This window comes from Panthera leo, chromosome A3 (assembly GCF_018350215.1).
Source record: "Panthera leo isolate Ple1 chromosome A3, P.leo_Ple1_pat1.1, whole genome shotgun sequence".
In the NCBI taxonomy this organism is placed as follows: domain Eukaryota; kingdom Metazoa; phylum Chordata; class Mammalia; order Carnivora; family Felidae; genus Panthera; species Panthera leo.
Genome location: NC_056681.1, coordinates 108,748,342 through 108,769,866, shown reverse-complemented (window position 1 = coordinate 108,769,866; position 21,525 = coordinate 108,748,342). Strand labels below are relative to the sequence as shown.

Sequence of the window (21,525 nt, the reverse complement as noted above, 5' to 3'; positions counted from 1 at the left end):
TACCTAGGAAGGTCGTGGACGAGACGTGGTTAACCCCGGTGTTTGGGTCGCTGGTCCGCCGCCGGCGCCGCAGCCCCTGGTGCGGCTGCTGCCTCCGCGCTGCCTCGTCCCCCTCCGCCATCTTGTACCGATTTAAAATTAACTCCCCACTGACGTCAAACGCCGCCGCCGCTTTATCAACCTCCCGGGAGCCGGCGGGACGCTGGCGGGTCCTAACGCCGCCAGTAGCCAGCGCCTCCTTGTCCTCCCCACGCCCTCCCCCGTCCCGCCCATCGGCGCCTTCGCTCCGCCTCCGCCCTGCCAGCCTCCCTGCCCGACTGTCAGCCTGTCCCTAGGCTTTCCTGGCCTCCCGCTACTGGATGGGATTGGGCGGCGCCCCCACCGCGGTCACCTGGCATCCGCACCGCTGCGAGCTCAGTACCACACCCCCTTAGCGCTGGGCTGGTCTGTGTGAACGCAGAAGGGATCTCCAGAGAACCAAGTCCCTCCTTCCCAGTTCAGTAACCCAATTCTTTTTACAGCTCTTCTTCATAATCCTTAACTCGTGCCCTGCACGTGCGGTTGCTTTCGCACGCCTTTCTTTCTCTTTTTTATCCGCCACCTTCTGTGGGGGATACCACCCTACCTGCCTTCCTCCTAAGCTATTGCTCTGCCCTGCTTTTCCTCTTGATCTTTCCTCGCCCAAGTCCCTAATGTTGCTTCCCCTCCAGAGACCATCCTATGGTTTATTTGCAATAGCTCCCATCTGCTTATGAGACCCTCCCCCCTATCTTCTTGACTGCATACCTTTTCTTGCCCCTAGTACCTTGCAGGGACAAGCCAGAAAGCACTGTCATCAGAAAATGAATTGTAGTAGGTCCTTTCCTAACTATGATGAAACCTCCTTGTGAGGATCCAGTGATATCCTGCAGAAAGTGCAGGTCACTTTTTAAAATAAACACCAGTCCGTGGAAGCTTCTGTGAAACACAGTCTCTTTTCTTTTGGATTTCTACTACATCACCAATGCATTAAAAACTCCTTTTCCTTGGTAAAGACAGGCGTCCAGGTATCTGAATTGCTGTCTTGTCCATGTCTTCTCAAAAGTCTAAATATTACAGCCTTACCTCCTGCACAATCTCTTGGAAAGCACTGGTGTCATGAAAGCTTCAGGGTGCCATTTTAGAGGAGTTTTCATTGGGCTGTCTGTTTATTCATCTGTTCTCTGTCTTTATGGAAAGGGACTTGAAGCTCCTCCTGGACTTCCTAACTCCCTGCATCCTGGTTCAAGGCTCAAGCCATAAGCCTGGCCTGATGATGGATTTCCTTTCATAATCTCCCTATGCGGCATCTATCTAGTATGGCCAACAATCTGCTTTCTGCAAGGTATCATCTTGGGCATGAAAAAAGATGCAAAAGGGAGTATTTTTGCAGTGAAAGAATAAACTTTCCGTTAGAGTCAGCAGTGAACTTACTACTGGGTGCACCCCCATCAGGAACCCCCAGGGAGTTAAGGCTGCACTCCTCCTAGTCAATCGACCTAACTGGTATCCTTTCCAGGGTCAGACACTATATTAATGTCATAGACTGCTACTACAGTGCCCCGAACAGGCCCACACAGCTCCCAAGTTCAAGGAGTGTCGAGAAGCTAAATGCAAGTACAGTCAAGAGACTGAGCATTGTCCCATGGTCGCCTCATATCTGCGTGTGTTGGAAAATCCATTCTTTGTTTTCCCCAGTCAGCTATCCCTCTTCAGTATCTCATCACAGTGAAACCTCAGTGTTACTGCAGACTTGTCCCTCCCCCACCCTCCTTCTACACCAAGCGTGTGTAAAGTCAGTCTTGACTTCTAAATCTCTGTCCAGTTCTCCTCTCCATCCCCTCAGACTCCCTCTTGATTCCGCACTCATCATTTCTTTCCCACTACACCGAGGTGGCTTGTTGCTGGGGGCCCTTCTGCTGTGGGTCCTCCACGCAGCCACTGGCTTAAGTTTTCTTCCATGCAAGTTCGGTGATGTGATTTCTCTGCTCAGGATAAAGTCCAAACTCTTCAGAATAGTTGGCAAGGCCTTTCATGATTTGGGCCCTAACTACGTATCGAGCTGCGTTTTTCACTACTCAGTCATTTATTCCTCATTTTTTTCATTTAACAAATGAGTTCTAACACTGTTGTGTGTGCTGAATGACGAGTAATCAACAAGACAGACAAAATTAGTTTACTTAGGTTTTTTTTGTTTTTTTTTTTTTTCCTTCCTACAGCCCACAGACCCCTCCAGTATAAGAAAGTGAGCTCCAGGGGCTCAAAGATCTGTCTTATTCAGGGGTGCCTGACTGGCTCCGTGGTGGAACATATGACTCTTGATTTCAATATCTTGACTTCAAGCCCTATGCTGGGTGTAGAGATTACTTTTAAAAAACTCAGGTTCTACCACTGATTCACCTAATGTTTCAAAACCTCCAGGTCCTCATTTTTTATAACTATTTAAAACAAAATTCTTATGGGCTCAGATGAGTGGGTTTCAGAGCATTTTCTTGACTGCTAAATAGCTAACATTTGTGAAATGTTTACTGTTCCAGCCACCCTTCAAAGTACTTATCATGTGTTAAGTCATTTCATCCTTAATCCTGAGAGGTATATGCTCTGAATATTCTCATCTTACAGTTAGAAAAAACTAAAGTTCCAAGAGGCTTAAAATGTGCCTAAGTGTCAGGACTGGCCTTTGAAGAAGTCTAGGCAATCTGGGTCCAGAGTTTCTGCTCATATCCACTGTGATAGTGTTCATTTTACACACTGTGAATTCGTGGAGGGCAGAAACCATAGCTTATCCACAGCAGGTACTTTGGGATTCTGCCTTCCATTAGTGTAAATTGTATTAAAAGCTATGTCTTCCAAATACACAACTTTAAAAATCTTTAAATCCGATGAATAAATGGGCAAAAGATGTCCACAATTTGCGACAAAGGCATCATAAAAATGGACCCTAAACATGCGAGAAAATGTTCAGTTTCACTCGTAATAAGAGAAACTCAAAACAACATTAAGACACCATTTCTCACCCATCAGTTTGGCAAAAATTCAAAAGCTTATGATTACATCGTGTTGGCAAGGACATGGGGGAAAACAGGCACTCACACACTGCTTTCTCACTGAAAATGCAAAATGGTACAGCCCCCATGGAGAGGAATTTGGCATTGTCCAACAAACTTCATCCGCATTTACACTTTGACCTGCCAATCACACTTCTGGGCAATAATTCTGAAGGCACAACTCCAATAATACACACACACACACAAATTGCACAAGGTTATTCACTGCAGCATTATTTGCAGTTGCAAAATATTAGAAACGAGCTATCTGGGCATCGGTGATGAGTTAAATAAACTATGATAAATACTCATAATGGGGTAATTCGTTGCTGTAAATGGAGAAAAGAAAGACCTCTATGAACTGATAGGGAGTAATCCCCAAGAGATATTCTTACATGAATAAATCAAACTGCAGAAGAGCATCTGTAGTATGCTACCTTTCGAGTGACGGGGAGAAATAAGAAAACGTGCGTGTATCCACTTATGTGTCCAAAAAGAAGCTCCGAAAGGCTAAAGAGAAAACAATAGTTCCCTGAAAGGGGGGTGCGTGGGGAATAAGGCAAAAGGAATACAGAATGGAGTGATGCTTTTCTCACCATACCATTTTATATAGTGTTGACTCTTGAAAACATGTTTCACATGATCAAAAAATTAAAGTTGGGAAGGGGTTTCTAAAACTAAAAGCAAACCAAATAAATGATTATAAAAGTATTTAAATGAATAACATAACCGCACTGAAGAGGAAAAAAGAGCCAACTAATCCAAGTACTTTACAAACATAGAATCAGACTATAAACATTTCTCAATCTTTGTCAGGGTAGGGGGAGAACAGCAAACAAATCCTGAAGCCTTTTTAGTAGGCTTGTTTTTGTAGAGGTATGGGCAAAGCAATTCTGAATCTATTTTAGATGTATTATAGATTGTATTATAGATGTATATAATATTGATATATATCATCAATCTATATATATTTCTATAGTATATAAGTGTATTTAGATATGAGTAAATATATAAACATATTTTAGCTGAATGATAGATGAGTAAATGTGTTGATATTGTTGAGAGCCAGGGTTCTCAATGTGGAAGAAGGGTCATACAAATAATGAAAGGGGGAAAGCAAGGTGAATCCTATGGGATAGACTACACTGAAGGTATTGATATGGACTGAAGCTTTATAAAAATGAATACATACATGTGTGTATGTAAGTGTAAATGTGCATATATACGTATATGCATATGTACAGATTATGTGTGTATATGTACGTGCATATATTTCCTTTTCCTATCCACAGAATATGCCTATAAGCAAAGACACCCAAGTAGCAATGATCATACCCAATGCCCAAACTTGGTCTCTAATATGATTCCCTACTGAAAGGAAGCAGGAGTCCATAGAGAAATCACTGGTTTCTGAGCTAGAACAGGGTGGGTACAAGATGATACATGAGCATCATTTTGTGACAGAATAAGGAGGTACTCAAAGAAAAAAAAAAGATAGGGCATATCAAAAAGACACAGAAGGGTCTCCCACTGGCCAAATTTGAAACAATTTAAGGACTAACACAATTAAGGACTACAATGAATTATAGAAAATAGAGAAAATAAGAATCTATGAGTCTATACCAATGACAGATTAGATAGATAAATAGATGATAGATAGATAGATAGATAGGAGGTAGACAGACAGATAAAGGGAAGACTCTTGTCTACAGTAGAATGCTGAGGGTCAACTGGTAAATGTGGAGACCGTGCTAGAGTTAAAGACTCATCAATTTGCAACCATGACAGCAAAGATTGGGTCAGACAAGAATCATCAATGGATACTAAATCTTGGGGTGAAAATTTGACAAATCTAGGGTCGAATATTTGTGTGTCTTCAAGTTTCTCTTCACATCTGCTTATTAATTGCAAGAGAAAAATAGAAATGGAAATTAGACAACACTTTAACTAGGTGATTAAAATTAACATCCCCAGCGGTGCCTGACTGGCTCAGTTGATAGAGCATGTGACTCTTGATCTCGAGGTCATGAGTTCAAGCCCCATGTTGGGTGTAGAGTACTGAAAAAAATATTTAACATCACCAGTGAGGAGGCAAGTGGATATCATGTGCCTCCACATGTGATGCCCCGAGAAAAACACAGCATCGCTTATGTAGTATGCCAATCTGGCATGAACCTAACCATGAGGGAACCTAAGACAAACCTAAAACAAGAAACATTCTATTCAAAAAAAAGGGGGGGGGGATATTTTCTTCAAAAGCGTCAGTGTCATAAAAGAAAAAGAAGGACTGGAAATGTTCTAAATTAAAGGAGGCTGAAAAGGCATAACAACCAACTACATCAGATATTGATCTGATCCTAGCCTGGATCCTGTACAGGAGGGGGAAATGCTATAAAGGACACTATGGAGTCAACTGACAAAATTGGAATACAGATGGTAGGTAAAAGTACCGTATCAGTAGTAAATTTGTGAAAGCATATTCTTATTTCTTATTTATATAAAATACATACAGGAGTATCTTAAAGAGCCAGCATGTATAAAATTTCTCCTCAAATGGTTTAGAAAATATTAGAGACAGAGAGAAAGAGAGAGGGACAGAGAAGAAGAAGAAGAAGAAGAAGAAGAAGAAGAAGAAGAAGAAGAAGAAGAAGAAAGCAAAAACCAGAAAGGAAGAAAGGAAACAATAAAGCACATGGGGCAAATTATTTGCAATAGTGAATCTGGATATCAAACCTATAGGTGGTCAATATTTATTATTATTCTTGAAACTTTTCTGTAATTTTAAAATTATTTCCAAAATTGATTTGTTTGGGTTTTATAATTTTAAAAATGTAAAAAAAATTTTTTTAATTGTTTCTTTTAAAGGACAAAACCTATCTCTTTAATTGGATCAAAGATCGATCAAAACTTCATGTCTCACTCTTCAGTTATTAAAAATAATCACCATTAACAACTTAGTGGCAGAAGAAAATTTTTATAATGTCAAGGAGGAAAAAAGTGGATTACAACTATGTAAAGACATGTATGGACATAGAAAAACTGGTAGGAGGTATGTTAAAAACTGGTAAGATGATACAGGGATTATATTTATTCTCTATTTTACAAATCTTCTGTAGTCCTGCTGTATTGCCCAAAATATTTTAAAAAATTACTTTGCAAGTGGCTCATTTGGGCTTCTAACAAATTTCTGTGATAGAGGATAGAAGGGATCTTGATTTCAAGAGGAAGTGTTTAAGTTGGACATTCTAATGTCCATGACTTCCTTCTTGGAAGAAATCTTAGAAAATATTTGCACATGGGGCACCTGGGTGGCTCAGTCATTTAAGCGTCCAACTTAGGCTCAGGTCACGATCTCGTGGTTCATGAGTTTGAGCTCCACATCAGGCTCTCTGCTGTTAACACAGAGCTTGCTTCAGATCCTTTGTTCCCCCCACCCCCACCTCTGCCCCTCTCCCACTCACTCTCTCTCTCTCTCTCTCAAAAATAAATATCTAAAAAAATATTTGCACAAGTTAGCAATAATAGAAAAATTTTAAACAGGGTAACTAATGGCCCAACATCTCTCAAATTCCATTTCTGATATGTAGCTTGTTCCTTTTATATAGAACATAGCTAAAATACCTTGGGATATTCTTCACAGCTTATTCTATGTCCCTAGAACAGAAGGAAAACTCTCAGCATATTCTCGAACCATCCAGTCTGGATTTTCCAGCTGATTCTGATTTCGTACATAATCCCCTATTATGTATGAAATCGTGCATTCAGATGTTCAGTTGTGAATATGTCATCACTATGCTTTTGAGGAGAATTGGAGAACTTCCTTCCCCGTTTCCTCTTCTCTTAATAATTACTCACTCCCTTTTCCTTTCTTACAGGACCTCTGGAAATTGCTTGATTTCCCTGAAAAGTTGAACAGGAAGAATAAAGCTGATGTACAGAAAAGCCATGGACTCAATCTAAATATATTTAACCTGAATCAGGAGTCTGTTCCAGTTGTCACATAAAACTAAGGAAATAGCATTTCCATGGTTGGCAATATTCTTTGAGTAACTAAGGTTGTCCGAGGGTTCTAGGTCCCGTTCTGGGACCTGAACCACCACCACAATCAAAGAATAATAAACCTTTCCCTCATCTGGACATCAATGGCAGGACCTTTATCAACTTCTAAGTTGCATCCTCCTAACATCGGAGTGACATACAGTTTGAGATGCTTGTTTTGTCAGGGCATTTTCTGCTTTATTATTGGCCTGAAGAATATAGTATTTTTTTATTTTTTAAGTTTATTTGTTTATTTCGAGAGAGAGCACGTGCGCGTGCACAGGAGGAGCAAAGAGAGAGGGAGAGAGAATCCCAAGCAGCCTCCGCACTGTCAGAGAGGAGCCCAATGTGGGGCTCGAACTCACGAACTGTGAGACCATGACCTGAGCTGAAATCAAGAGTCGGATGCTTAACTGACTGAGCCACCCAAGCGCCCAAAACCGTATATTTTTTTAAAAGACCAAAGAAAGAAAAAAGCTCTAAAAGGATCATTCCACAAAGATTTATACATTGTCATTTACTCACTAAAAAATTTGCCAAGACACATAGAAATAAACAGTTTATAAGCAGGACAGCATAGATCATTTGCTAAATTAAAGCTTATATAGTCAACAGAAATGCTACTGCGGTCTTTATTGACCTGTAAGTTTACCTGAGAAGTCATTTTACTCTCTACTCTTGTGCGTAGGTGTTCTTTTGGAAGATTCAAAACGTCATGTAATAGAGACGTTATGGTTTTCCCTCACTTCAGTTTTAAGGAATCCAATTCTGTCAGTCTGGTTCCCCATGTGTTTCCCTTTCTTTTCCTCCGATATACTTTTCTCCTTTTGGTGTTCTGTGCATCTTGCCCCCCACCCCCACCCCAGTCTGTGGTTACTATGCCTGAATCAAGATGGGCCAAATCCTTATTTTAAAAAAAGAAAGAAAAAGGCCTTCTCAGAGACAAAAGGCAGTGATTCCTAAAGAAAACCTCCCACTCTCCTATCTCAGGGATTCTTGCTGAGTTTTCTATGGAAGGAAAACACAAGGTACCGAGAGTATGAGAACTGACGGAAACTGACCTTATGATCTTTTTCACCTTCATGGAAACAATGGAAGGTGGAAGGACGGTTCCTCCCAGTAAGAAGTAGAGATTTGGATATCCAGTGGCCGAAACTCTCCCCTTGGTTTAGGGGGCATCGGATGGATGGGGCAGGGTTCGTGTCAGGGAACAGGTAAACAAAGATAAAATAGTGGCTGCAATAGAACAGGTGTTGGGTACTGCTGAGGCTGACACGAGACGACTAACTCTCTGAGGGTGAAAAAGTTGTCTGCGTTAGGAGCACCCTGCATCTACAGATAGACTTGTTATGTCATCAGCGTTGTGTCTCCTAGAAATGTAATTTAAGCTACGCCATGCTTGCGAGCTGCTGATCCTTCATGCGAAGATGTTCTCTTTCTCGCGCAAGACTCGCTGACAGAAGACGAATGAGCCGTTTCCCCGCGACCACGTAGAGTTCTGCGCACAGACAGAGTTGCTTCAGGGCCAAGCTGACAAACAGAAGAACAAGGTTGGGGGACTGGCCTGGGGTCTGGTAGCGTCGGGAGCACTAGGAACCACTGAGCTTGACCCAATCACTGCCATCCCTTGGTGGACTCCACAGGATCAGCGGTAGTGGCCACTGATTAATGCCAGAAGTTGCACGGGACTGTGGCTAGAAAACTGCTTGGCCACCATGAGGATTTCTTTGGGATTAAACATTTTGAGGGAGAGGCCAGAGAGGAAATGTTTTGCAGCAGAAGAGGGAAACCAGAGTGGATGTAGATAAGAATAGGGACTCAGGGTTACTGATTGGCAGGGAGATTTTACTTAGATTCAAAGCTGATGAGCCAGGGTCGTTTGGTTATATTCTACAAGGGAGATCAAACCGAGGGGTGCCTGGGTGGCTCAGTCGGTTAAGGTATGATCATGATCTTAATTTTGGCCCAGGTCATGATCTCATGGTTTGTGGGTTCGAGCCCTGCAATGGGCTTTGAACTGATAGCATGGAGCCTGCTGGGATTCTCTCACCCTCTCTCCCTAGCCAACCCCCCCCTCTCTCCCTTAAATAAATAAATAAACTTAAGGGGCGCTTGGGTGGCGCAGTCGGTTAAGCGTCCGACTTCAGCTCAGGTCACGATCTCGCGGTCCGTGAGTTCGAGCCCCGCGTCAGGCTCTGGGCTGATAGCTCAGAGCCTGGAGCTTGTTTCTGATTCTGTGTCTCCCTCTCTCTCTCTGCCCCTCCCCCGTTCATGCTCTGTCTCTCTCTGTCTCAAAAATAAATAAACGTTAAAAAATAAATAAATAAATAAATAAATAAATAAATAAATAAATAAACTTAAAAGAAGAAAAAGGAAAAAGGGAGAGCAAACCAAGAACATTAAAGCTTCCTTGAGACTAATACTTGCAGAAGCCTGGACGTGAGTGCATGCTTCTCCAACACAACCGTGTTTGTCTCGTATTTGTCTGCATCTTGAAAGGCAACGGCTCCATATGGAACACTGTGGGCAATTGGGTTTCCCCTGGGCTTGCTGCTTAATAGTAGCTGTCCATTTTTTCTCCAGAGCAAGAGGGAAACAATGACCTCCGCAACCCATATCGATCCCGAGAGAGAACGACTTGAACTGGGATACGTTAGCATCAGTGTGGCTTAGTGAAAAGAACACCAACTTTAGAGTTCAGACCCCAGCTCTGCAGGTTGGTTTTATAACCTTGAGAAGGTTAGTTAACCTTTCTGACCCTCAGTTTCCTCTGCTGTAAAGTAATGGTTTCTTCTTAGCATTTTTGCCATGATTACAGATAACGTAGATCAAGTTTTTAGCCCAGTGGCTGGCACACGGTAATAAATGGTAGCCATCATGATTATTGCTCCAATGAAGCAGCTCTTTTGAGTCTAGGAAGAGACTGAAAAGCAAGGACACAATTAATAATAATAGTACCTATTCAGAATTTCAGTTAATCTACAAAATACCTTGATGAGGCAAGTATTATTGGCATCGCCAGCCTTTTACAGAAAAAGAAACTGGGGTTTCAAAAGGTCACATAATTTGTTCAAGGCCACATAACTTGCAAATGGAAGAGCTGAAGTTCAAATGCAGTTCTGTTTGCCTCCAGGGCCTGTGTTCTTAACCATGTATCTCCAGATTACACACTGGTCTAAAGGCTAGGAGCTGAAAACTCTATAATCAGAAGCCATTTGTACAGACCACTAAGTAGCTAGAAGCAGCTTCTGGATGTCCAGGAAACTGTTTCAGGTTGCTGGAGTGGAGGCAGACGCCACTCAAAGTCCAGGACAAGGGCGTCCCCCAGCATTCTGAGAAGCACGCTCCTAAATGCAACGGGACCATCTACTTGAACGACCAACTTCTACAGAATTCATAGGTATCTTGTAGTCCCTAAAATAGTCGAATAATAGGAGCCACAAAAATCCAAATCTGTGAACTAGACTTGCTTGAGGATATTTGGGAGAGCAGACAGAGCCCGGTTTTTAAATGAAGATCAGCATGCAAGAGAAAAGAACACGGTCCGGAACTCCTTAGGAACTATTATCATATTCTATAACATCTTTTCAAAAATAATAACAAGGAAGTGAATGAACCATCATGATACAGAAAACGTGCTTGTGGCTTGGGGGGGAACCCTGCCATGTGCTTTCAATTCATCTGAGAACAGGGCAGGAAATGATACCGTCCCCAAGCAGAAGCAGCCTATCTGGGCACACCTAACATCACCACCATCACCCCCAGCCTTCAGGAATGCCTTTGAAGTCAGTGGGAAATCCAGGCCTCCCTGAAGGAATTGCATATTTTAGCTTCTTTTAAGATTAGGACATTATCTACATTGGCCTTATAACAATCAACATATTTCATTTGTAGCTGGAAAGCAGCCAAACCTTTCCTATCTCACACCCAAGCTTAATTCCAAGCTCCCAAAATCTGACTGGCCAGTTGGCAGACAGAACACTCCACCTTGACAATGTCCTTAGAATTGATTGTCCTTGTTGTAACCTATGTAATCCTTGGATTCACTGCCACCGGAGAAATTTCATCGTTATATTTGGACAGATCTGCACCTCACCTCATACAGCTCCCCAAGCCCCACGTCACTTCTCCCCTCCCTCATATTCTTGGGATCTATCTTCAAGTACAAGTGCTCAGAACATGAGCTCCTCCTTTCTATTTCCCACAACCATTCTTTCCTGGAGCTGAGATGTCAGCAAGGAATGCCACTGGCACTTGATCGGCAAATATTTATCTTTCAAGCTTGTCCTGATCGTCCTCCAGGAAGGTGAGATATCATAAGACATAATGAAATGACTGTTGTTTTAAGGCATTATGTTTGGGAGCTATTTGTTATACAATAGATAACGAGAATGCATGCACATGGTGTGATACCAATGCATAAACATATATATGCGGCAAAACAATAAGCAAATATGTAACAACAGTAAACACTGAATTCAGGGTCATGGTAATCACTCTTTGGTAAAATTACTTGCTTGCTTCTGCTGTCTAGAAGAGTGGGTTTTAATTTTTTGTTGTCGTTGTTTTGTTTTATTTGACAGGAATACAAGCGTGCAATGGCATTCATTTGCAGGACATGTTCCCATAGGCGTGCTCAAATATCCATTGGTGGCCCCTGTCAGTTAGACTACTGGCCATGAAGCACCCATCAGGAGCCGGTCCAGGATTTGTGGCGCCTAAAGCATCTACGAATTTGGGGAACCTCTTTAAGAAAACAAATTCTGAATCAAAATTAGATGTGAAAGTAAATATTTATGTTTAAAATTTTTTTAAGTTTATTTAGAGAGAGAGAGAGAGAGAACTAGAGGGGGAAGGGCAGAGACAGAGTGCAAGAGAGAATCCTACGTAGGGTCCACACTGTCAGCACAGAGCCCCATGTGGGGCTCAATCCCATGAACCATGAGATGGTGACCTGAACCAAAACCCAAGAGTCGGACATTTAACTGACTGAGCCACCCAGAAGCCCCATAAATGTTGATTTAGAATGAGAAAAGAGGGGTGCCTGGGTGGCTCAATCGGTTAAGCATCCCACTTCAGCTCAGCTCGTGATCTCACGGTTCGTGAGTTTGAGCCCTGCATCAGGCTCTGTGCTGACAGCTCAGAGCCTGGAGCCTGTTTTGGATTCTGTGTCTCCCTCTCTTTCTCTGTCCCTCCCCTACTTGCACTCTGTCTCTCTTTCTCTCTCTCAAAAATAAATAAACATTAAAAAAAAAAAGAATGCTAGAATTGAAAAAAGAAACCACAAATTTTATAAAGCTAACACATACCACAAACATACAGAAAAATAATACTTTTATTAATTAACTTCATGGCATACATTTCTAATACTTTTTTTCTAAATTTTTTTTCTAAAATTTATTAACTTTATGGCATACATTTCCAATACTTTTTTTCTAAAATTTTCTAAAATTTTCGGGGTGCCTGGGTGGCTCAGTCGGTTGAGTGACCAACTTCGGCTCAGGTCATGATCTCACAGTTTGTGAGTTCGAGCCCCACGTTGGGCTCTGTGCTGACAGCTCAGAGCCTGGAGCTTGCTTCCGATTCTCGGTCTCCCTCTCTCTCTGCCCCTCCCCCTCTCATGCTCTGTCTCTGTCTCAGAAATAAACATAAAAAAATTAAAATAAAATAAAATAAAATAAAATAAAATAAAAATACTTTTTTTCTAAAATTCAGTCTTTGATTGGCTCTTCATAATATACCAATTTAGGGATATCATTTTCTAAAGACAAAATGGAAAGACAATTTAGTTTTTCTTCTTGCATAGTTCATAAAGTTCTTATTTATTGATAGTTTTAAAAAGTCTCTGTCAGCCTTGAACATTTTATTGTTGATGTCATGTGAAGTTTTAGGATTATTGTCAAATTCGGGTAGATCTCTATCAGGTCTCTCTTGTGCAGGAGTGTCAGATTTCAGGGCATATCAAGTTTTCTTCTCAGTGACTAGTCTCAAATACTCTGAATTGAAAACGCATGTGGCATTTATAATTGCATATGCTGCATTTTGCAGCAGATTCTTGACAGGGGAGAAATTCCACTTCTCGTCGTTACTGACGGGATCAAAATCTTCTTCTTATGATTTTACCCATCTCGTGATTGGAAGGATTTTCCCCCTAGACTAGGTTTCTTCCGTACTTCTCAAACAATGTTTTCCCTCTACTCTCCACATACGGTTGGAGCCGGCCACTGTAGAACTCTTTTACTTCTTTTCTTTTACATGTTCCTATCACCTTTGAGTTAGAGAACGCAGGACTAGAGAGACAAAGGGTATATGTGTCCTAGTTTGCTCCTCTAGAGCTTGTATCCAGGAAGTGGAAGTTAAATAGATTGAAGGGATTACAGGAAGCAGAGGTGGGTTTTCCACCCTCCCTCATCTGGAACTCGGGAGGGACCTATGGCACAGAGTGGACTTGCTCCTTTAAGAAACACTCACAGCAGATTAAAAATAATGGTGCATGGGGGTTAGGTGGCGATGGGACCTGGATGTCACCACAGATACTATGAAGGACCAGTAATAAAGTTAGCTGAGTTGGGAACCGAAGGTCATGACTGTGAGTACAGAGTGTTCAACCTAAACCAGGAGTCAGATGAGGGTTGTAGCTGTGATTCAGACAGGCATGTCTCACCAAGGTGACCCGAATCCGCAAAAATGTGCATTGGGTCCTGGGCACACAAAGACCAAAGCACAGGCAGACCGACTGCAACGTCACAGATGAGTGCAAGGTGCCCAGTGACCCGACTGGCCAAGCCGCCTCACCGCAGAGCTCAGCAAGACCCCACACAGAGCACTGGGACACAGGCACGTCCACGTCCCCCACCCCTTGCCAGACGGCCACCTGAGTAAGCTTTCCACTCTCTCTGCAAGCCTGTTCCTTAAGCTATTATTCTAGGGGGGAGTAGAAACAATGGAGTCTAAGACACCAGAGTCAGATTTTCACATCACGGGAACATCCCTGGAATTCTCTAGTAAGACTTATTAACAATGTCTATCAGGTTCTTACATACGTCTGGTAATTCTCATTACCATAATAAGATAATATATTTATATCACTTTTTTTTCAATTGAGCTTCACGATATCTCCAAATCTGAGGTACTATTACTATCCCCATTTTTATTTGTTTTTGTTTTTGTTTTTTTAATGTTTATTTGTTTTTGAGAGAAAGAGGGACAGCCCGCGAGCTGGGGAGGGGCAGGATAACTGTGGATACTACACTAGGCCACCCTGGCAGAGGCCAAGTACATCCAAATCCCATACCCATTCTCTGCTCCATTCCAGAAGCCTCTGGAGCATCTTAAAGGTAGGCTCACTCCCAGCACAATGTGTGTTTCGTATTTTAATCCATGGAAATTCATCCTTAGAAATAACCACCCTTGCTATGGATAACCCAGAAACTGAAGCAGTAAGGGCTCTGGCTTGCAATTCTGACTTTGTGACAGGATCACCTGAAAATGTATTTAAACTTCATGTACCTTCGTTGCCATAAAACTGAAAGGGGAGGGGAGGCAACCTGCTACTATCACTTACAGACTGGTTGGTCTGTTCCCCCTTGAGCAAGTATCCGTGCTCAGCGCACCTGTTTGCCCACCCATGCCATTTCCTCCAGCACCCTGCCCTCAGCCTCCGCTTCCCTCAGAGCTCTTAAGGACAAAGCCACATCCTTGCTGGTGCTGACAGGGCCCATGGCGAGAGCTAGGATCGCTGCCAAACATGCAGACTGCTGATGCTCCTGGAGCCTCTGGTCCACTGGGCACCACAGCTGAGAAGATTCCATGCAGAGGCGGGGAGATCAAGCTCCAACCAGCCCCGCCACGCTTTGTTCCAAACAGTTCTGCTTGTGCCTAAAGATTCTCAAGACTTTGCGGTTTCTTCCTCTCACCTCTTGCCGGGAGTGCCTCGAAGTCTCAGGAAGCCAGTTCCTCGGATTCTGGCCTCTCCCCTCTAACCAGGGGTCTGCAGCACCTTCCAGATGTTGTGACTCCTCATTAATCCTACTTGTCCTCTCTGCAAGAGCAATGGATATTTGACCCACCCGGCACAAAACAATGCACGCGCTCGTGATGAAAGTGGGGGCAAAGCCGAAAGGGACTTGAAGGAGAAACATTGTCCTCGCCAGCTGTATTCTGGCCCTAGTGCAATAAGGCAAAATTGCCCTGTAACAGATGTTAAAAATACTTAAGAATTTCAGCATGGGTTAAATGTTTTCTTCCTGTTTTTATTTTAAGTATGTAGAACCAAAAATGTGCATGTCCATCTGGAAAACAGCATTTTTAGATTTTAGTCATGGGTATATTTAAATCTGAAGGTCAAGACCAACAACACCCTCTGTCCCAAATTGGAACTCTGTCCTCACACACATTCATGTTTTCTTTTATTTCTTCCTGAATGATGGCGAGCGATAGGATTTGTCAAATGCACTGAAGAAACACTAGGGGAAGTTGATCAGGACTATAGGTAGGGCACTTGTTCTTGACAAGATAAGCGGTTACTTCTCACCATAAAAGTTGCAGAGCATCCCACTCTCGATTTCAGCTCAAGTCACGATCTCACGGTTCATGAGATAGAGCCCCGCGTCAGGCTCTGACAGTGCAGAGCCTGTTTGGGATTCTCTCTCTCTCTCTCTCTCTCTCTCTCTCTCTTTCTCTCTCTCTCTCTCTCTCTGCCCCTCCGCTGCTTGCATGCATGCTCTCCCTCAAAAATAAATGAACATTAAAAAAAAAAAAAAAAAGGTTGCAGTTGCATAAAAAAAACACACAAAATCTTTCAGCCTAATATTTTAACGAAGAAAACTGTTTGCAGAGCAACTTTAACATCTTCCGTAATGCCTATGTGAGAAGGGAGGCGCCGGTAGCCGCTCTGGAAGGACGTTAAACATTATGGGCAGAAGACTGATATGTGGTAACTCCCCAAAATTAAGACAGGAGAGCTCCAGGACACCACCGAAATTCCTGGTGCACACATAGACGCTCCAGGAGGGTTGGAAGGAAAATAACAGGTCTCTGGTGGAAAAAACAAAACAAAACAGAACAGGAAAAGAGATATTTGGGGATAAAGGAGCTAGATGTGAACAGTCAAGAATAAGAAGAGGAAGTTAAGAGGAAATTCAATTTAGGAAGGTAAGAAAAGGCTGAGAGGCAAAGAAGTGCCCTTTGAGAGCCAGGAAGGAGGAAAGAGAAATTCAGCAACAAAAATTCATGAACCCTGGGGCGCCTGGGTGGCTCAGGCCATTAAGCATCCGGCTCAGGTCATGATCTCACGGTTTGTGAGTTTAAACCCTGCAACAGGCTCTCTGCTCTCAGCACAGAGCTCTCTTCGGATTCTCCATCCTGCTCTCTCTCTCTCTCTCTCTCAAAAATTAAAAAATAAATTCAGGAACCCCAAATAAAGAGAATAAATGGAATGTATTAGAATCACATGATTCCAGGGAATCTGCATCTGCTCAATAAATGAGGGTATTCCCAAACCCCACAGCAAGGAAACAAAGAATAAGATGACCTTGGTTTCTATTCTATCTTCCCCAGCACCCACTAAAGCAAAATGGCCACCTATCCCCTCTTGGGTGGCAGGGAAAGGAAGAAGCATACAGACAACAAAAGTGGGAAGGGAACATAAAGGACAAAGCATCAAGTACTGCAATAGAAGAGAGACTTGGGACGTGCTGCTGGGGAAACACCCAGAGATAAGCGCAGGATCTGTAGGGGGGGGGGAGGGATCTGGTAGACTGCGCCCCAGGGGGTCTACACCGGGCTCCTTGATAGTGATCACAACACAAAGGCAACTTCGTGAGTTCAGTAGATCCATTGAAATGTACATCATTTGCAGTTCAATGAGTATGAGTGTTTTAAATCTAAGACTGCCTTACTCCCCAGGTAGTATAGTAAGGATAGGTATTGGGCACAAACTACTAGTCCACCATGTGTTTCCAAAATAGCTCTTCTCTCCTGCCACTGAGACCTCCGATCACATCTGCAAGTCTAGCAGATTCCTCCAACATAGACTGTTGTAACTGCAGAGGCTTCTTCTACGAGCTAAAAGAGCAACATTAAAACTCACAGGTTCGGGGCGCCTGGGTGGCTCAGTCGGTTGAGCGGCCGACTTCGGCTCAGGTCATGATCTCACGGTCCGAGAGTTCGAGCCCCACGTCGGGCTCTGTGCTGACCGCTCAGAGCCTGGAGCCTGTTTCAGATTCTGTGTCTCCCTCTCTCTCTGACCCTCCCCCGTTCATGCTCTCTCTCTGTCTCAAAAATAAATAAATGTTAAAAAAAAAAAAAATTAAAAAAAAAACTCACAGGTTGCTTCTAGGAAATGCTTTTTTGAGGATACAGTCTAATTTTGAAGGGAAAGCTAGTCTCTTTTATTACTCCAAGCGGAATAATAATTGATAATCCATTAGGATGCTTTAAGGTGAAAATAATAGGAAACCCAACCAGGAACATTCACAACAAAAACAAGAATGTAGCATCTCACGTAATAGTTAAGTTCAAAGGTAGAGCGGTTTCAGGGTTGGTAATCTCTGTCACTGTTCAACGACATCATTAAGACATCCGGTTGCATTTTGTTTTCCAATTTTCTACGTCTACCTTCCTCTGCTCTTCCTTCCTCCAACCAAAAGGTTGACTTTTGTCCACACATTTATCCTCCGTAGTTGCAAACTGGCTGCCAGAGTTGTAAGTGCAACACAGAGCTCCATAGAGATGCAGCCGTGTGAATAAAAGAGGGTCCATTTCCTGCCTTGAAACTCTTTACTTCAGAGGGCATTTTAAGTTTTAATTTCGTTTTCCAAATTTTCATTTAAGTTTCCTTTAAACTTTCTTGCAATCTCACTGCTCAAAATTACTACCCATGCCAATTCCTACACTAATCTTTGACAAGGAAAATGGCCTTGCCATGATTGGTTCCATGTAGTCAAGATCCACCCTGCTTTGGGCTGAAATCAGCTTTCCCTGAAGCACATAAGTTGCCCGATACCTGAACAAAGCTGAGATAGTGTTAGTAAGGAAGAAGGGACAAATGGCTGATGGAGAGACAGCCATATTCGGTGTCATAGATAAGAACATGCTTTCCTAATTTACCCTGACCTACCAGCTGCTCCTCCTGCCCCAGCAATCCACTTGCCACAAGGGAAAGGACCCTTCCCCCTTCTACTCCCAAAGTTGGGCATAACTGAAGTAATGAAGGCCTTCGCAAACAGGTTAGGAACAGACTGGAAGCCTTGGGACCCAGTCAAGAATTCTACAAGTACCAGAAAAATTAATGTGAACCATAAGAAGCTTATGTTGAAACCTGCCACCGACCGAGAAGCATCAAGGGGGCACCTGGGTGGCTCAGTCGGTCAAGTGTCAGACTTTGGCTCAGCTCATGATCTCATGGTTCGTGAGTTCGAGCCCCACATCAGGTTCTGTGCTGACAGCTCAGAGCCAGGAACCTGCTTCGGATTCTGTGTCTCCCTCTCTCTCTGCCCTGCCCCCTTCCCCAAAATAAATTGACATTTAAAAAAAAGAAGAAGCATAAGTTACACCATTGATGATGATAAAGGGCCTTCCAATTCTCAGTAAGTACCAATCAGTCAAGTGTTGTTCTTGTTTGTTGCTTGATCTGGGCTGTTTAATAGAGGTCCTGGGTTTCTATGAGGCCTGAACGCATAGTTGAAAATCCGGTTTATCTTACTGTCACATATCCTTATGATATAGTCTCCCATAACTTAGAGTAACTTGAATAAGTTGGATTTTTCTCTGTAGAAAATCAATTTAACCTGGAGGCCTAGGGTTGGGAGCCAAATGAGACCTACAGATTTGTCTTATTTTATCCTTACATAGTTAGCCTATAAAGTGATTTTTTTTTTAATGTTAATTAATTACAAACCTTTAAAATCAGAAAATTACATTTTTAAAAATCTGGATTTCTGGATTTTCTCAAAAAAATCAAAAGGTCCGATCATGGGATCACATGACAACCACTGTCTGAAGCTGACTATGACCCTCCTTGGGAAGGGAAGTAGATTCTCCAGCTTGTTGCAGACTCCCATTTCATATTCACGCTGCCTGCTTGATCCAACCCAAACAACTGAGCTTATGGCCCCTGACCACCTGATCAAAACTATGCATGGGGTTGCCTGATGCACCTGAATTTGATAAACCCAAAAGTCATAGCCAGTTCAGCCTGAGATTGAAGAACAAATGCACATATGGAGGGAGAGACATACGTGTGCATAACACGTAACAGGAGACATATGATCTCCTAGGAAGGCTGAGACATGAGGCCCATCCCCGAGGAAAACAACATTCTGAAACTCACAGCCCTCCTCCCTCTCCCCGCAAATCTTGGGCGACTGGCCAGCCCTGATAGGAGAGAAGGAGGAAAGAATCAAACATGCTATTATGTCCTGATCTAGTCTACAACAATCACCGTGTCGGGGGAGGCCCCAGAGCAGTAGATCTGATTACCTAACGATCATGATTTTAGCTCGTAGAACAAGGCTGTTCCCATTAGTGACTGTATACAATTACTGACTGATATGCTTTTGGGATCTTACCACAATATTCTTTTCAGGGATTTCTCGTTTCTTATACCATTCCCCTCCCTCCCCCTCCCCCCCCCCCACCACACACACACACACACACACACACACACACACACACACACACACTCTTACTTGGATAGGTCTGACAGTAGGTGGCCCAAATGGAGTCTGGAAACTGGCTCTGTTTTGTCAGCATTCTATACATGTTTCTTGAGGGCCATTTCTTTCTTTCTTTAACCCTCACTTAAAGACCACATCCATTTAAACCTATCTTCCTTGCTGAAGGTCAGAATCCAAAACTGAAAGGCCAGGGATGGGAGTGGAGGAATATTCTTACCAATTATTTTCAGCGAGTGCCTGCTTCCAAACTAAATCAGAACTGTTCAAATGTACTAACTTAAAGTCTCAGGATCTCACTCCAGAAATAGCCGATATTCAATATGAACAAAAATGTGCATAGCATGATACAAGGCTGCATGTTGAAATGGGCAATTGAGTACAGATCCTTTCGCTGATGAGATGACAGAAATAGTACTTAAAAATTAGGACAGATAAAAAAAAAAAAAAAATCAGCCAAACAGGGAACTGAGTTTCACAGAGATTACTGTGGCCTTTGGAGAAATTTCTATCAAACTGGATGCAGCCATAGGGAAATTAGGCTAGTGTAATAAGATCAGACATTTTGAGTCCAAAGCACCCCTTTAAGCACGGAAGGGCACAAGCACAGCTTCCTCCTGATAACTCAGGGTAAGACAGTCTACTTTCTGGTGGCCTAAGGAACATGCCTCAGGAAAATCCTGTTGAAAATAGAAGGGCTCATTCTACCTAAAGAATTTTAGTGCCTGGAATGTAGGTCCTGGTAGAACATCAAGGAATTGGACATCTTCTAGAATTCCTCTCGGATCCTTGCATCACCCTACGAAGTGCCTGAAAACAGCGATTTGGCAAGGATCTGTGAACAGAGAGATATTCCATAGACTGTAGTGGGTTTGCCTCCATTATTTAGTTTAGCCCAATTTAACCACAACTACTCTGTGCCCAGCATTGTGCTAAGGGCTATAACAAATGTGAAAGAACTTTATGACAAAACCCTTGACCTCAGGAGACTTGCCGTCTTGTTGGGTAGGCTGAACCTATATATATGAAGGAATTAGAGAACGTAAGAATATAATTGTGAAACAAAATTGATCTAATCTTTACCTAATCTCGGGTTTCTTAGGTACCATTCCGCAAATACATTTATTAAGTTATAACAAATTGGGGCGCTAGGGTGGCTCAGTTGGTTGGGTGTCTGAATGCTGGTTTTGGCTCAGGTAATGATCTGGCGTTTCATAAGTTTGAGCATTACATTGGACTCGGCACTGCCGGTGTGGAGCCTCCTTGGGATTCTCTCTCTCCTCTCTCTGTCACTCCCCCGCTCTCTCTCAAAATAAATAGATAAACTTTAATCTATATATATAATAAATTATAACAAATTAAATTAATTATAATTTTTTTATTTTTATTTTTTTTTAATTTTTTTTTAACATTTATTTATTTTTGAGACAGAGACAGAGCATGAACGGGGGAGGGGCAGAGAGAGAGGGAGACCCAGAATCGGAAGCAGGCTCCAGGCTCTGGGCCATCAGCCCAGAGCCTGACACGGGGCTCGAACTCACGGACCGCGAGATCGTGACCTGAGGTGAAGTCGGATGTTCAACCGACTGAGCCACCCAGGCGCCCCAATTATAATTTAATATATTAAAACCCACCAACAGGGCGTCTGGGTGGCTCAGTTGGTCAACATCCAACTTCGGCTCAGGTCATGATCTAATGGTTCGTGAGTTCGAGCCCCACATTGGGCTCTGTGCTGACAGCTCAGAGCC

General features: G+C 42.8%; 1 protein-coding gene and 1 long non-coding RNA gene across 4 annotated transcripts in view; one reads left to right on the top strand and one right to left on the bottom strand.

The window, feature by feature from the left end:
• The window catches only part of ATL2 (atlastin GTPase 2), a 56,966-nt gene extending 56,665 nt beyond the window's left edge, over positions 1-301 (bottom strand). Inside the window, exon 1 of one of the 3 annotated variants that reach the window (XM_042933220.1) lies at positions 4-301. In XM_042933220.1, coding sequence (XP_042789154.1) covers positions 4-121 — 118 coding nt within the window. In that variant the 5' untranslated portion in view covers positions 122-301. The remainder of the gene's footprint in view (positions 1-3) is intronic. The other 2 variants (XM_042933217.1, XM_042933219.1) reach the window with 2 other exon arrangements.
• An 8,310-nt stretch (positions 302-8,611) lies between these two features.
• LOC122215113 lies at positions 8,612-11,863 on the top strand. Its single transcript, XR_006200246.1, has 3 exons — positions 8,612-8,653; positions 9,687-9,842; positions 11,687-11,863. It is a non-coding gene; the product is annotated as an uncharacterized LOC122215113 (long non-coding RNA).
• The last annotated feature ends 9,662 nt before the right edge of the window (positions 11,864-21,525 follow it).